Source organism: Thamnophis elegans, chromosome 3 (assembly GCF_009769535.1).
Source record: "Thamnophis elegans isolate rThaEle1 chromosome 3, rThaEle1.pri, whole genome shotgun sequence".
NCBI lineage: Eukaryota > Metazoa > Chordata > Lepidosauria > Squamata > Colubridae > Thamnophis > Thamnophis elegans.
Genome location: NC_045543.1, coordinates 122,692,241 through 122,705,039, shown reverse-complemented (window position 1 = coordinate 122,705,039; position 12,799 = coordinate 122,692,241). Strand labels below are relative to the sequence as shown.

Here is a 12,799-nt window from a genome sequence, read left to right as displayed (position 1 = left end):
TCCAGTACCTTAAGCCAGTGTTTTTCAACCTTTTTTGTGCAAAGGCACACTTTTTTCATGAAAAAAATCACGAGGCACACCACCATTAGAAAATGTTTTAAAAAATTAACTCTGTGCCTATATTGACTATATATAACACAAGGTGTTATATAGCAAATCAGATACTAAGGCCTAATGCCATAGAGGAGAGAAAAATTCATAAGTTTTCAAGATTTCCTGCACTGCTTCAAACATATACACTTAATACCAATGAATCCACAGCTATTATTTGATACAAGAAGATGGGTATGGAGAACAGAAAGAAATTTAAATTAATAAAAAAGATGCCACTGAAATCATCTGTTTTAAATTATAATCCCTCTTCCTGACATTGGATCAATAAAAAAAGATTATGCCCAATTCAAACTGGAAAACTACATTTAGCTCAAAAAAACAAGATCACCATGGTAATGAAAGAACATGGCAAGTATCCCTAGGAATTATCTATCTCCATTTTTTATCAAAGGGCTACCAGCGGCCGTGTGCGTGTACGTTACTCCACGTTATAAAGCTGTATAAAACCCCATCCAATAGGCAAATAAGGAAATACCTGTTGCTCTGGTCTTTAGATTTAGATTTAGATTTAGATTTTATTAACATTTGTAGGCCGCCCTTTTCCCTGAGGGGACTCAGGGCGGCTCACATAAAATCAGGGAGGGGGAACACAAACAATGACATAGACACATAAAATAAAAGTAATAAGCAACATACATTCATCATTCGGGAGGGGCGGCTATCCTTATCCCCAGGCCTGACGGGCTAGCCAGTTCTTAAGGGCTGTGCGGAAGGCCTGGACGGTGGAGAGGGTACGAATCTCCACGGGGAGCTCGTTCCAAAGGGTCGGGGCTACTACTGAGAAGGCCCTCCTCCTTGTAGTTGCCAGCCGGCACTGGCTGGCCAATGGAACACGGAGGAGGCCCAATCTATGAGATCGAATTGGTCGCAGGGAGGTAATTGGCAGAAGGTGATCTCTCAAGTACCCAGATCCACTACCATGCAGGGCTTTATGGGTGACTAATAGCACCTTGAAGCGCATCCGGAGATCGACAGGTAGCCAGCGCAGCTCGCGGAGGATAGGTGTTATGTGGGTGAACCGAGGTGCACCCACAATCACTCGCGCGGCCGCGTTCTGTACTAGCTGAAGTCGCCGGATGCTCTTCAAGGGCAGCCCCATGTAGAGCACATTGCAGTATTCCAGCCTAGAGGTCACAAGGGCCCGAGTGACTGTTGTGAGAGCCTCCCGATTCAGGTAGGGTCGCAACTGGCGCACCAGGCGAACCTGGGCGAATGCCCCCCTGGTCACAGCCGTCAGGTGGTGGTCAAACGATAGCTGTGGATCCAGGAGGACTCCCAAGTTGTGAACCCTCTCTGAGGGGTATAGAATTTGACCCCCCCAGCCTGAGTGATGGAATATTGATCGAATCTTTGGGAGGGAAGCACAACAGCCACTCGGTCTTTTCTGGGTTGAGCACAAGCTTGTTTACCCTCATCCAGTCCATAACGGCCTCAAGGCCTTGGTTCATCACGTCTGCCGCTTCATTGAGTTGGCACGGGGCGGACAGATACAACTGGGTATCGTCCGCATATTGATGGTATCTGATCCCGTGCCTGCGGATGATCTCTCCCAGCGGTTTCATGTAGATGTTGAATAGTAGGGGGGATAAGACCGAGCCCTGAGGCACCCCATATGTTAGGGGCCTAGGGGATGATCTCTGCCCCCCCACTAACACCGACTGCGACCTGTCCGAGAGGTAGGAGGAGAACCACCGCAACACGGTGCCTCCCACTCCCACCTCCCGCAGTCGTCGCAGAAGGATACCATGGTCGATGGTATCGAAAGCCACTGAGAGGTCAAGGAGGACCAGGATGGAGGAATGTCCTCCATCTCTGGCTCTCCAGAGATCATCGGTCAATGCGACCAAAGCGGTTTCTGTGCTGTAACCGGGTCTGAAGCCTGACTGGAAGGGGTCGAGATAGTTTGCTTCCTCCAAGGACCGTTGGAGCTGGAAGGCCACCACCTTCTCAACAACCTTCCCAAGGAAGGGAAGGTTGGAGACTGGGCGATAGTTATTAAGAACAGCTGGATCCAGAGATGGCTTCTTTAGGAGGGGTCTCACCACCGCCGCTTTCAGTGCGGCGGGGAAGTTCCCCTCCCGAAGAGAGGCGGTAACAACCGCCTGGATCCAGCCTCGTGTCACCTCACTGCTGTTAGTAACCAGCCATGAGGGACACGGGTCCAGTACGCAGGTGGAGGCACTTACAGCCCTCATGGCCTTGTCCACATCCCCGGGGGTAACATCCTGAAACTCAACCCAGAGATGTTCTACTTGATCCTCCTGTGCCTCGGCTGGAACTGCGGGGATGGAGTCCAAGTCCGACCGAAACCGAGCAATTTTGTCCGCTAAGAATTGGGCATAGTCCTCAGCTCTGCCCTGCAAGGGTTCCCCCGCTTCCCTTTTATTCAATAGGGAGCGGGTTATCTTAAACAGGGCGGCTGGGCGAGACTCAGCGGACGCAACCAAGGTGGCTATGTGAGATCTTTTCGCTGCCCTAAGTGCCCTGGTGTATTCCTTGGTGCAGGTGGTTACCATTGCTCGGTTCGATTCGGACTTATCGGACCTCCATCGGTGCTCTAGGCATCTCCTCCGGCGCTTCATCTCCCGGAGTTCCTCGGTGAACCAAGGAGGTCTCCGGGATCCGCCGCCTCGGAGGGGCCGTAGTGGCGCAATCCGGTCGAGGGCCTCCGATGCTGCCGAGTGCCAAGCAGCAACCAGAGTCTCTACCGGACTGTGGGCGAAAGTATCAGGAATGACCCCAAGCTCCGTCTGGAACCTTAACGGTTCCATAAGTCGCCTGGGGCGGAACCACCTGGTCAGTTCCTCCTCCCTACAGTGGGGGTTTGGTCTCCGGAAGTCGAGCCTCAGTAGGCAGTGGTCTGACCACGACAGGGGTATGATGTCGTTACCCCTCAGACCAAGATCACAAATCCACTGCTCCGAGAGGAATACGAGGTCGAGCATGTGACCCGCCGAATGGGTTGGGCCCCGAATTACTTGGGTCAAGCCCATGGCTGTCATGGAAGCCATGAACTCCTGCGCCCCATCAGAGTTTTCACCGAGCGACGGCAAATTAAAGTCCCCCAGGACCATCAACCTAGGGAACTCAATTGCCAGCTCGGCTACCGACTCGAGGAGCGAGGGGAGGGCTGCTGCAACGCTGTTGGGAGGCAGGTACGTTAACAGCAGACCCACTTGACCCTTGAGGTCCAACTTTATCAGCAGAGACTCACACCCGACAAGCTCCGGAGCAGGGACCCTACGAGGAACTAACGACTCCCGGATAACAATGGCCACACCCCCACCCCTTCTCTGGGCTCTCGGCTGGTGTAGCACCTGAAATCCTTCTGGGCACAGCTCTACAAGGGGGACTCCTCCCTCTGGGCCCAGCCAGGTTTCAGTAATACATGCCAGGTCTGCCCTCTCGTCTAAAATTAAGTCCCGGACAAGAGGAGCTTTGTGTACAACAGACCTGGCATTTAGCGACAACAGTCTGAGACCAGGGTCCTGATTACTTGCGCCATCTGGTCTCGGAGTGGGACTCATAGGGCCGGAAGGAGGGATCTCTGTAATGTAGTGAACCCTCCTTCCCCGGTAATGGCCTGCCCTAAAGTCCCCGCCGTATCTGCCCCTCCCTGTTATGACCGTAATACCCCGACCCTCTCCCGTGTCTCTGGTCCCCTCAACCACCCCCATGGCCCCCGCATCTCCCGGCAGGTCCTCCGAATCACACATACTCATGCACTCCCCCAAACAGTCCCCACGTAAGAGTTAAAAACACAAAAATTTACAACAATATGATAATAAAAAGTGGGACATTCATTCATCTCATACGTATCTCATGCATATCCCATACAAAGAGAGAAGAGAAAGATGAAAGAAAAGAAAGAAACTAAAAATAGTTGCGCAGTTGATTAAAATTTAAGGTGTGAGTTCAGATGGCAAAATTGGCTCTTAATGTTCGGAGTTAAAGTGGCTAGGGACCAGTTATAGTTCAGATGGAATATACGGGGGAGTGTCTTGTTGCCCCTCTCTTCTTTTGCAAATTTGTTGATCAAAAGGTCCTGCGGGGGTTCAGTGCGAACACACAATACTGCCGTCGTCTGTCCACCCGCAGCCCGGGTCCAAAATTTCCTTCTGGGGGTAAAACCAGTATAATAGTGATGGTAACAGTCAGGGCTAAGAAAGACAGGATCACAGGCCCTAAATATATGGGTGAGGGAAGTCAGACAGTCAAAGTCCAGAGTGGCAGGAAACCAATGTTGGTAAAAAAGGTAGCGTTGAAACCAATGTTGATGGAAAAGGCAGCGTTGGAGAAGATGGTAAAGATGGTATAGATGGTATTGGGATAGAAGCTCCAAAGTGGCTAAGATGGAGTCTCTTAACAACAACGGGCGGCAATGATCGTACCAACCAGGACTAGATCGTGAGTCCAATGTCCAATGTCCAGTAGCCGTGAGTAAGGAACCATATGGTAAAGTCCCGTATAAGTAAGAGCAAACTGAAGGCCAGGGAAAAAAGGAGAGGCCGTGCTGTAAAAAAGGCCTAGGGGGTAGATTAAGGGGTTGTGATAATGGCCGCAAGGCCAGCTGCCAGGTCTTATACCGCCCCATATCAAACCAACTACCCCTCTATAAAGTCAGCAACAGAGTCTAAAGAGATTCCAAGGAAAACAGGGCCAAAGATGTCGAAAAACGCCAAAAACATCCAGTAATATAATCCACCAGAGTAGAAAGGGAGGGGGGGGCGCCTAAAGAGACTACAGCAGCCGGGAGAAAACCAGCTGCCTTGCCTCCTCCAGCATCGTTCGAATCACCCACCTCCTTTGAATAACAATAGTCCTCCGGAGACAACTAAGCACCAGGGTCCTCCCAATCAGCAAAGGAAATAGGGCTAAAGCTAGGACCATAAAAGATCGTGAAACGCTGGTCCAAAGCTGCTTGTGGGTGACTAAAACGCCTAAGGCTTAAAAACGCCGAAGCAAAGCCTTTAGCGCAGCGCCGCCATTCCGCCAGCCTAAACGAGTGCTGCAAAGCACACTCCGGGCTGCCGCGTGGGACAGAGAACGTTTGGGAGCGTCGACCCTCCGAAAGATTGTTTGTTCAGCTCCCCAGGATCTCGCTCTGTTGCAGGGACCCTGTTTTGTAAGGCTCCGATCCAGAACGGCGGTTTATTTCGGCGTTTTTTTTCTCCACCGGACGGAGCAAAGGAAACCAGCGGCCATCCTGCCTCGCACATGCGCCAGTGCAATTAATGCAATTCTTGCTTAAGGCAGAGCCCTCCTCCTGCCCCAAAAGACGAGGCAAGCCACGTTAAAGCAAACAGCCTCCGCCACAATTTTTTTTAAAAAAAAACCATGCAGTGGCAGAAATGTCAGTTGTAGGAAAGGGGAAGAATGGCTGGAGGGGGAAGGGATTTTATGAATTACCTCTCTCTCTCTCTCTCTCTCTCACACACACACACACACACACACACATTCTCCCACGCACAGAGCGGGAAAGGCAGGACCAAAGCCCGGCCGCGAGCGAGGGAGCGCGCGGTGAGCAGCGACGCCGGGCTGCTTCGTCCTCCGCCGCTGCCGCCTTCACTACCCAGCAGACAAAAGCAAGGGCCGGCCAGCGGGGGCTGCTTTTGCCGCGGCTGTCAGTCCCGGCGAAGGCCGCGCGTTGCTTAGCCGCCGGACCCGCTCCTAGCCCTTCTGGAGAGCGCGGCGCATTTGCGGGAAGGAAGCCCACCCTGGGTCAGAGAAGGCGACGACATGCATCCCTCCCTGACACTAACACGCGCAACGTGCACATTCCCTCTCTCTCAATTTCTCTTGGCTTGCAGCTGCAGCTACTCTCAGGCAGGGTCAGCCGAGAGCCTGCAATGACAAGCCCCACCCTGAAGTTGGAACAATGCACCAGCCTTGCGCGGCTCCCTCTTCCTCGGGCTCGTCGTCCCCTGGAGAAAATAGGATCGCGCACGTGTGCAACGGCCACGGGGCTTGCCCTAGCTCTGGTTCGGGTGAAAGGGACGAAGTGCTTTTCCTCAACTTTTAGTTTTGCCACGGCGGCAGGAGATTAAGCGAATTCGCCCCGAAGGCTCCCAAGACAACAGAGGCCGAGTTCAGAAAGCGCATTTTAAAAACGATTTTTTGGGGAGGGGGGGTGAAATCGTACTGCGCACCTCTCATTTGACTTAAGCGTATCGGTTCTCTGCTATCGCGGTTCGGGTGCTGTCCTCCCCCTCCCTTCTCCTTTCATTGTCGCCCTTCCTCCCTTAACGGTTAGAGATGTCAGAGATATCAGAGATGTCCCGAGGCAAAAACACCTGGCGGGTGTTTTTCCCACGGCACACCTTACACTATGTCACAGCACACTAGTGTGCCGCGGCACAGTGGTTGAAAAACACTGCCTTAAGCCAACACTAGCAACACACTCTAGAGGCTGGCAGGTGAACTGCGCCTGCATCTCCAAAGCTTCTCAATGCACTCTAGTGGCTGGCAGGTGAACTGCGCCTGCATCTCCAAAGCTTCTCAACGCACTCTAGTGGTTGGCAGGTGAACTGTGCCTGCATCTCCAAAGCTTCTCAACGCACTCTAGTGGCTGGCAGGTGAACTGCGCCTGCATCTCCAAAGCTTCTCAACGCACTCTAGTGGCTGGCAGGTGAACTGCGCCTGCATCTCCAAAGCTTCTCAACGCACTCTAGTGGCTGGCAGGTGAACTGCGCTTGCATCTCCAAAGTTTCTCAATGCTCTCTAGTTGACTTGGGTCAAGTCCATGGCTGTCATGGAAGCCATGAACTCCTGCGCCCCATCAGAGTGTTCACCGAGCGAAGGCAGGTTGAAATCCCCCAGCAACATAAGCCTGGGGAACTCGACTGCCAGCTCAGCTACTGACTTGAGGAGCGAGGGGAGGGCTGTTGCAACGCTGTTGGGAGGAAGGTACGTCAACAACAAGCCCACTTGACCCACAAGGTCCAACTTCACCAGCAAGGACTCACACCCGACAAGGTCCGGAGCAGGGATCCTACGAGGAACAAATGACCCTCGGATGATGACAGCCATTCCCCCACCCCTTCTTTGGGGTCGCAGCTAGTGGAGCACCTGAAATCCTTCTGGGCACATTTCAGTGAGGGGGACTCCTCCCTCTGGGCCCAGCCAGGTTTCAGTAATACATGCCAGGTCTGCCCCCTCGTCTAATATTAGGTCCCAGACAAGGGGAGCCTTGTGAACCACAGACCTGGCATTTAACAACAACAGCCTGAGACCAGGGCCCTGACCACTCTCGCCATCTGTCCCTGGAGTGGAACTAACAGGGCCAGAAGGAGGTATCACTGTGACATAGCGGACCCTCCTTCCCCGGTAATGGCTAGCCCTGAAGTTCCTGTAATACCTGCCTCTCCCCATCATGACCATAATGTTCCAGCCCACCCCCGTACCCACGGACCCCATTTCCCCTCCCATAGCCTCCACTCTCCCCAGCAGGCCATTTATCACAGTCATTCTCGGATGGGAGATAGGCCTGGGCCCCCTACCACTTCTGCAATAGCACTCAGTGGAGGAGGCATCAGGCTGTACTCCCAGTCCGCTCTCACATACGCAGTCACTCACTCATACAGTCCCCACATGAGTCAATTTAAAATTACAGGGACAACAACAATAAAATTAATAAAAGTGGGTACAGACATCAACCATCCATCACTTGCATATCACATACATAACCCATACAAAGAGGGGGGGAAATCATGCGGCTGTTAGAAAGTGCAGGGTTCGCACACAGTTTGTGGCGGATTCGTAAAAGTCTGGTCTGCTGAAGATGTAGAAAAGGAGCAAAAGTCTGGAATAGCAGAGGTGGCATCTCTAGGGTGGCCGAAGGTAATAATAGTCAAGCAAATGGGACTAGTTCATAAGTCCAGAAGCCCAAGGTCCGCGAGCAGAGGGAACCAGATGGTAGGAGAGGAGACCTTGCAATGGCAGGAGAGGGGGCCTCGTAGATGGCAGGAGAAGAGGCCTCACAGCCGTAGAGATAGTGCAGAGGAGAGGCCGCACCACAAAGAAGGCCGCAGAGACGGCCCAATCGAGTGGGGCGGAGGGGGGAAGGCGCCCAAGAGGGCTGCGGCAATAACAAAGAAAGCCAGTTGCCCGATCTCATCGGCACCATAACAGATCACCCACCCCCTCTCTGAAGCAAAACAAGCTGGTAACAGTCCGGGGGCTCCTCCAGGCTCCTCTCCAGTGTGAAAAACAGAGCCAGAAGATGTCCGGAACGTCGCAAACAAAAGTGATGGGGGGGCACCTGGAAGGAACACGATGGTGGCAGCAAGTAGGACCAGCCGCCTGGTCTCTTCAGTGCCATCCCGGATCAGCCACCCCCTCTCTGGCACAGTAGTCCGCTAAGAGTCTAAGTCCAAGGCTTCCCCCAGTCACGGAATCAGAGAGCGAGCTGGGGCCATCCACAAAGAAAAAAAAAAACCCTGAGGACGAAGGCGGGGGGGGAGAGGGTGAGGGCGACCGGAGAAACACGCCACCAGAAGGCAAGCCCACATCGCCCCGAAAAGGCCAGCCCAAGAAAATAGTGGGTGGCGGCAGCAAATAGTAGTGGGAAGGCAATAGGGTGGCCTGGTGTTTTAGGAGGCCAAAGATCACAGCAGCCGGAGTGTGGATAAACAAAAAGTCTGCAGCGGTGGTAGTAAAAGAGCAGAGGGCCGCGATGGAGAAAGAGGGGGGGAGGGACATTGGCGACGGCAATAAAGAAACCAGCCACCCAGTCCCCAACCCCTCCGAGGAAATGGAACTCCAAGGATGAAAAACCATGTCTCAATGTAGCTCAGCGGCGCCCAGTGTTAAAGAGCTGAGGCTGCGGCGGTTTGGAATTGGCGCTGGGAATGTCGTCCGATAGAATGCCGCCAGAAGGAAGCTGCATCACCTGGGGGCCCTTCTATGCCGATCGGAGCCGATCGGTGCCGCTCAAACTTGTTTGGAGCAGCGTTCTTTCAAGTAAGCGGCTTTTTCAGGACCCTCTTGGTTCTCTCTCCCAAAGCCTTCATCTCAGTGAGTCTGGTGCCAGCAGAGGATTCAAATTTTTTGTTTCTTTCTGCTCTCTCCGAGCCTGAGCGGCAAGCTCAGGCAGCCATTTTCCGCATTCACATCATGTGAATGTGCTCTGCAAGTTAAAACAATAACAATGCCAAACCTCAAAGCAGACTTGACTAGAACCTTTCATAATGTATCTATTGGCTTCCAAGATTCTCTGTGGAGCATTTCAAATAGTGGCACCTAGCACTGATAAAAGGTGTGGTAAATTTCCCGCTTCCATTTTTATCATTTTCCAAAGTTGGTAATTCTCAATAGAGCTGAACAGAATAGAGATCCAATTATCTCACAATGAGAGTAGAACTACAGAGCTTTTTCTTTCTTTCCTTTGAAGCTCAGGTCAACCATACCTGATCTACCCTCATGTTAATGTTAGCATTAATAGGCCAAGATTATCAGCAGTAGGGAATACATTTTAATATCCATTTATTGTATAAGCATAATAGAAACCTTATAGCATTAAACATTATAAATTCAGTTAGAACTTTTAAGATTACAATATAACAGCATCTATGCAAGTAGGACTTTTCTGTTCTTAGACAATATTTCTTTGCAGTGTGTATAATCGTCTTCAGAGCAATTTCATTTTGAATTGAAACCACAAAGGAAACCCAGGTATCAACGCTGTGTTCTATGAATCATTATGACATCACTGAATAACAGTAATCCCTCTAACGCACCATCATTTAATTCATAAATCCTCCAGAGCATCCACTATTAGTGGAAGGAGAATTACACCTACAAAACCATATGTAGAAAATGGGGTGATATTGGAAATAGGACGTTTATGTAGGGGAATGTACATCCAGGAGGATCCCAGCTCATCCAAAGCTTTTGATGACCTTGGTCAACACCTAAAGAAGCCATTTAAAAGAGGTTTAACAGAGGCTGATGGGAATCAAACAGATAACCCCTTGGATGATTTACACTACTCTTGTGTTTGGAAACAGCGGCTTATGAGAAACACACCTAACACTCTACATAGCAAGAGCAGTTTGAAATCATGAAGCTGTAGGAAGTTAAAGCCCACTCCCCTCCTAGAAAAATGAAATATCCTAGGAAATATTGAAGAGGCAGAATATTATGTTTCTCTGGATCAGAAATGGAAAGACATGTTTTTAGGCAGGAAACAGACTCACTCTTAATAGCCCCCACTTTTCTTCATGGGGCATTAAAATGCCCAAGCCAGTCTATTCTTCATAATAAAGAGTTTTCCCCTTCAGCTCCAGGGTGATTGGATTAAGGCATGATAGCATTAGCCCTTTGCCCCATTGACTACATGACATCTGGAAACTCAAACTTGACCCCACGGGAGTCTGACAATCAATCAGAATATATTTTATAACACAGGAACTAGGAAACAGAGAAGTGGGGCTAAAGAGGGAGTATAAAGCTTTCACCCCATCTTTCCCTCTTTCTTGTACTTCACCCAACATGGAAGCACGTGATCACCATTTCTGTTCAGGACTCAAGTCATGTGATCATGTCCACCATTAAACCAACTTTCCAAGCAGACTCCATGTCTCCATGTATCGACAGCATGGAAATTTCATGAATATAACAAGACACTAACTTTTTCTAGGAGGATATAGAGAGGAGACTATAAAGATGCTATAATGCTTGATTTTCTAATGGCTATGAAATGCTTAAGATGAGCAAAGGTGCCAGGAGGCAGAGGAGTAATGAAAAATCTTCCAAAAACACACCAACTCCATGGATGGCAGCAATACTAGAGCTTAGGATAGCCACCCTATAACAATCGGGCTATCATTTTGAAACTGAAGCATTTCAAAAGAAAAACTGGAGTTGTCTTTGTTAATGGAAATGATGGGAGAGAAAGACACATAAAACAAGTTATATTTAGAATGACTTTTGTTTCATCAAAATTGTCCATGCAGAATCATCACTCCTTGAATTAATAAGAGTTCTCTACAGAATGTCTTCATTGTAGCTGGAGGAGCAGCCACACATCAAACATTTTATATGCATGTATATAGACTAGGAAACTCATATTTCTTTTATTAATGCAACCTTTTCTCAGAGTAAAGAGGAAATTATCAGCTATATATGATGTTTTACTTGGTCCAATAGCCTCGTCCTACAATTTTTACTCAGCAACCAAAACCACACATCTCTCTCATGCACAAATTCAGAAATGAAAACTTAAGTATTCTCTCATACCTTTTGTTTTCCACCTCATTAACCATATTAGTTAAGTATGACAAAATAACCACTTCCTTACCTTCCTCAATATATATACATTCTGTACTTTGATGTGGAGAAAGACAAAAAAGCAAAGATGGTTCTTCTAATGGGCATGTGCTTCAATGTTGTGATTTTTCTCCTCGGTATTCCAGGAGGTAAGTGCTAAATTATACTTCTTTTCATTTCTGATAATGTCACTTCAGGACAATCAAGGAAAAGGTAAGAAGATAAGCTACACAGTTTGTTTCAAATGTATGGATTTATCCTTGAATTTGGACCGTGCTGAAGAGGAAATAGCTCAGGTCTCCTTCAGGATGAACTGATACTGACAATAAAAGGCCCACAGGGGAGATTCAAAGCTACAGTTGTTAAGAGGGTAATTTTATTAGAGATCCTAGAAAAAGCAATCTAAAGGGGTGAAATGTGTTAATAGGTGCAAAAAAGGAAAAGATTGCTTTGATCGGTTAGAGATAAGTCACCATAACACAAACTGTGAGCACTTTGTATGATGCAACATTTACATATTGTGTTAGCTCCTTTTTCCTCTTTAGCTAATGGATTGACTTAAAGTTGTATTTTATGACTCATAATTAGCTTGTCTTCTTCATTCTGTATATATCCCTGTGCCGAGATCATTGGAGGAAAAGAATCAGTTCCACATTCAAGACCTTTTATGGCCAAGATCAAAAAACCATCACTTTGTGGGGGGACCCTGATCAAATCAGACTGGGTATTAACAGCAGCTCACTGCAAAATGTAAGTTCGGAAGTTTTGCTAGGTTTTTATTTATTTCTTTTTAAAATTTTGTTTTTATGTGTGTGTGTGTGTGTGTGTGTGTGTATCTTGTTTTATATATATATATATATATATGCGTGTGTGTGTGTGTGTGTGTGTGTGTGTGTATGTATGTATATATATATAAAATCTTGTTATATATATTTCATTCAAGCATAACATAGTCCCACAATTTAGGGATGAGCAAAACCTAAGGTTTCAACCCAAGGAAAATTATCAGCTGGGTATCGTCTTTTAGGTAAGTTGTTCACTATCACAGCTTCTTGGCATAAATTCTAAGGGTGACAATGAATCAAAGAAATCCAATCTCTGTGTATGTGTATGTACCTATATGTTACTAGGATTTTTCAATACAATAAATACGTACAAAAATAGATTGAAAATAGGAAAAGGGGGAAAAACAGAAAAGGAAGAAAATACACATTCTTTCTATCTAGTAATTATCACTTTATTATTTTCACCATTCTCTTTGACCTTTTTTAGTTCCCAAATGACAATATCATCAATTTAATCTTTTCCTCTTTCTTCTCTATGTAAGGTTACCAGCTTTTCAAAAATTTTTAATTTCTTTCTTTCCCTGTATCCAGATTGGAAAGACTTTGCTATTTTTTCAAGTACAGTTAATATT

At 48.3% G+C, this 12,799-nt stretch overlaps 1 protein-coding gene across 1 annotated transcript in view; it reads left to right on the top strand.

The window, feature by feature from the left end:
* Nucleotides 1-12,799, top strand: part of LOC116506238 (polyserase-2-like) — a 59,603-nt gene that overhangs the window by 11,056 nt on the left and 35,748 nt on the right. The window contains exons 5-6 of the mRNA XM_032213887.1: nucleotides 11,580-11,595; nucleotides 11,971-12,132. Coding sequence (XP_032069778.1) covers nucleotides 11,580-11,595; nucleotides 11,971-12,132 — 178 coding nt within the window. The remainder of the gene's footprint in view (nucleotides 1-11,579; nucleotides 11,596-11,970; nucleotides 12,133-12,799) is intronic.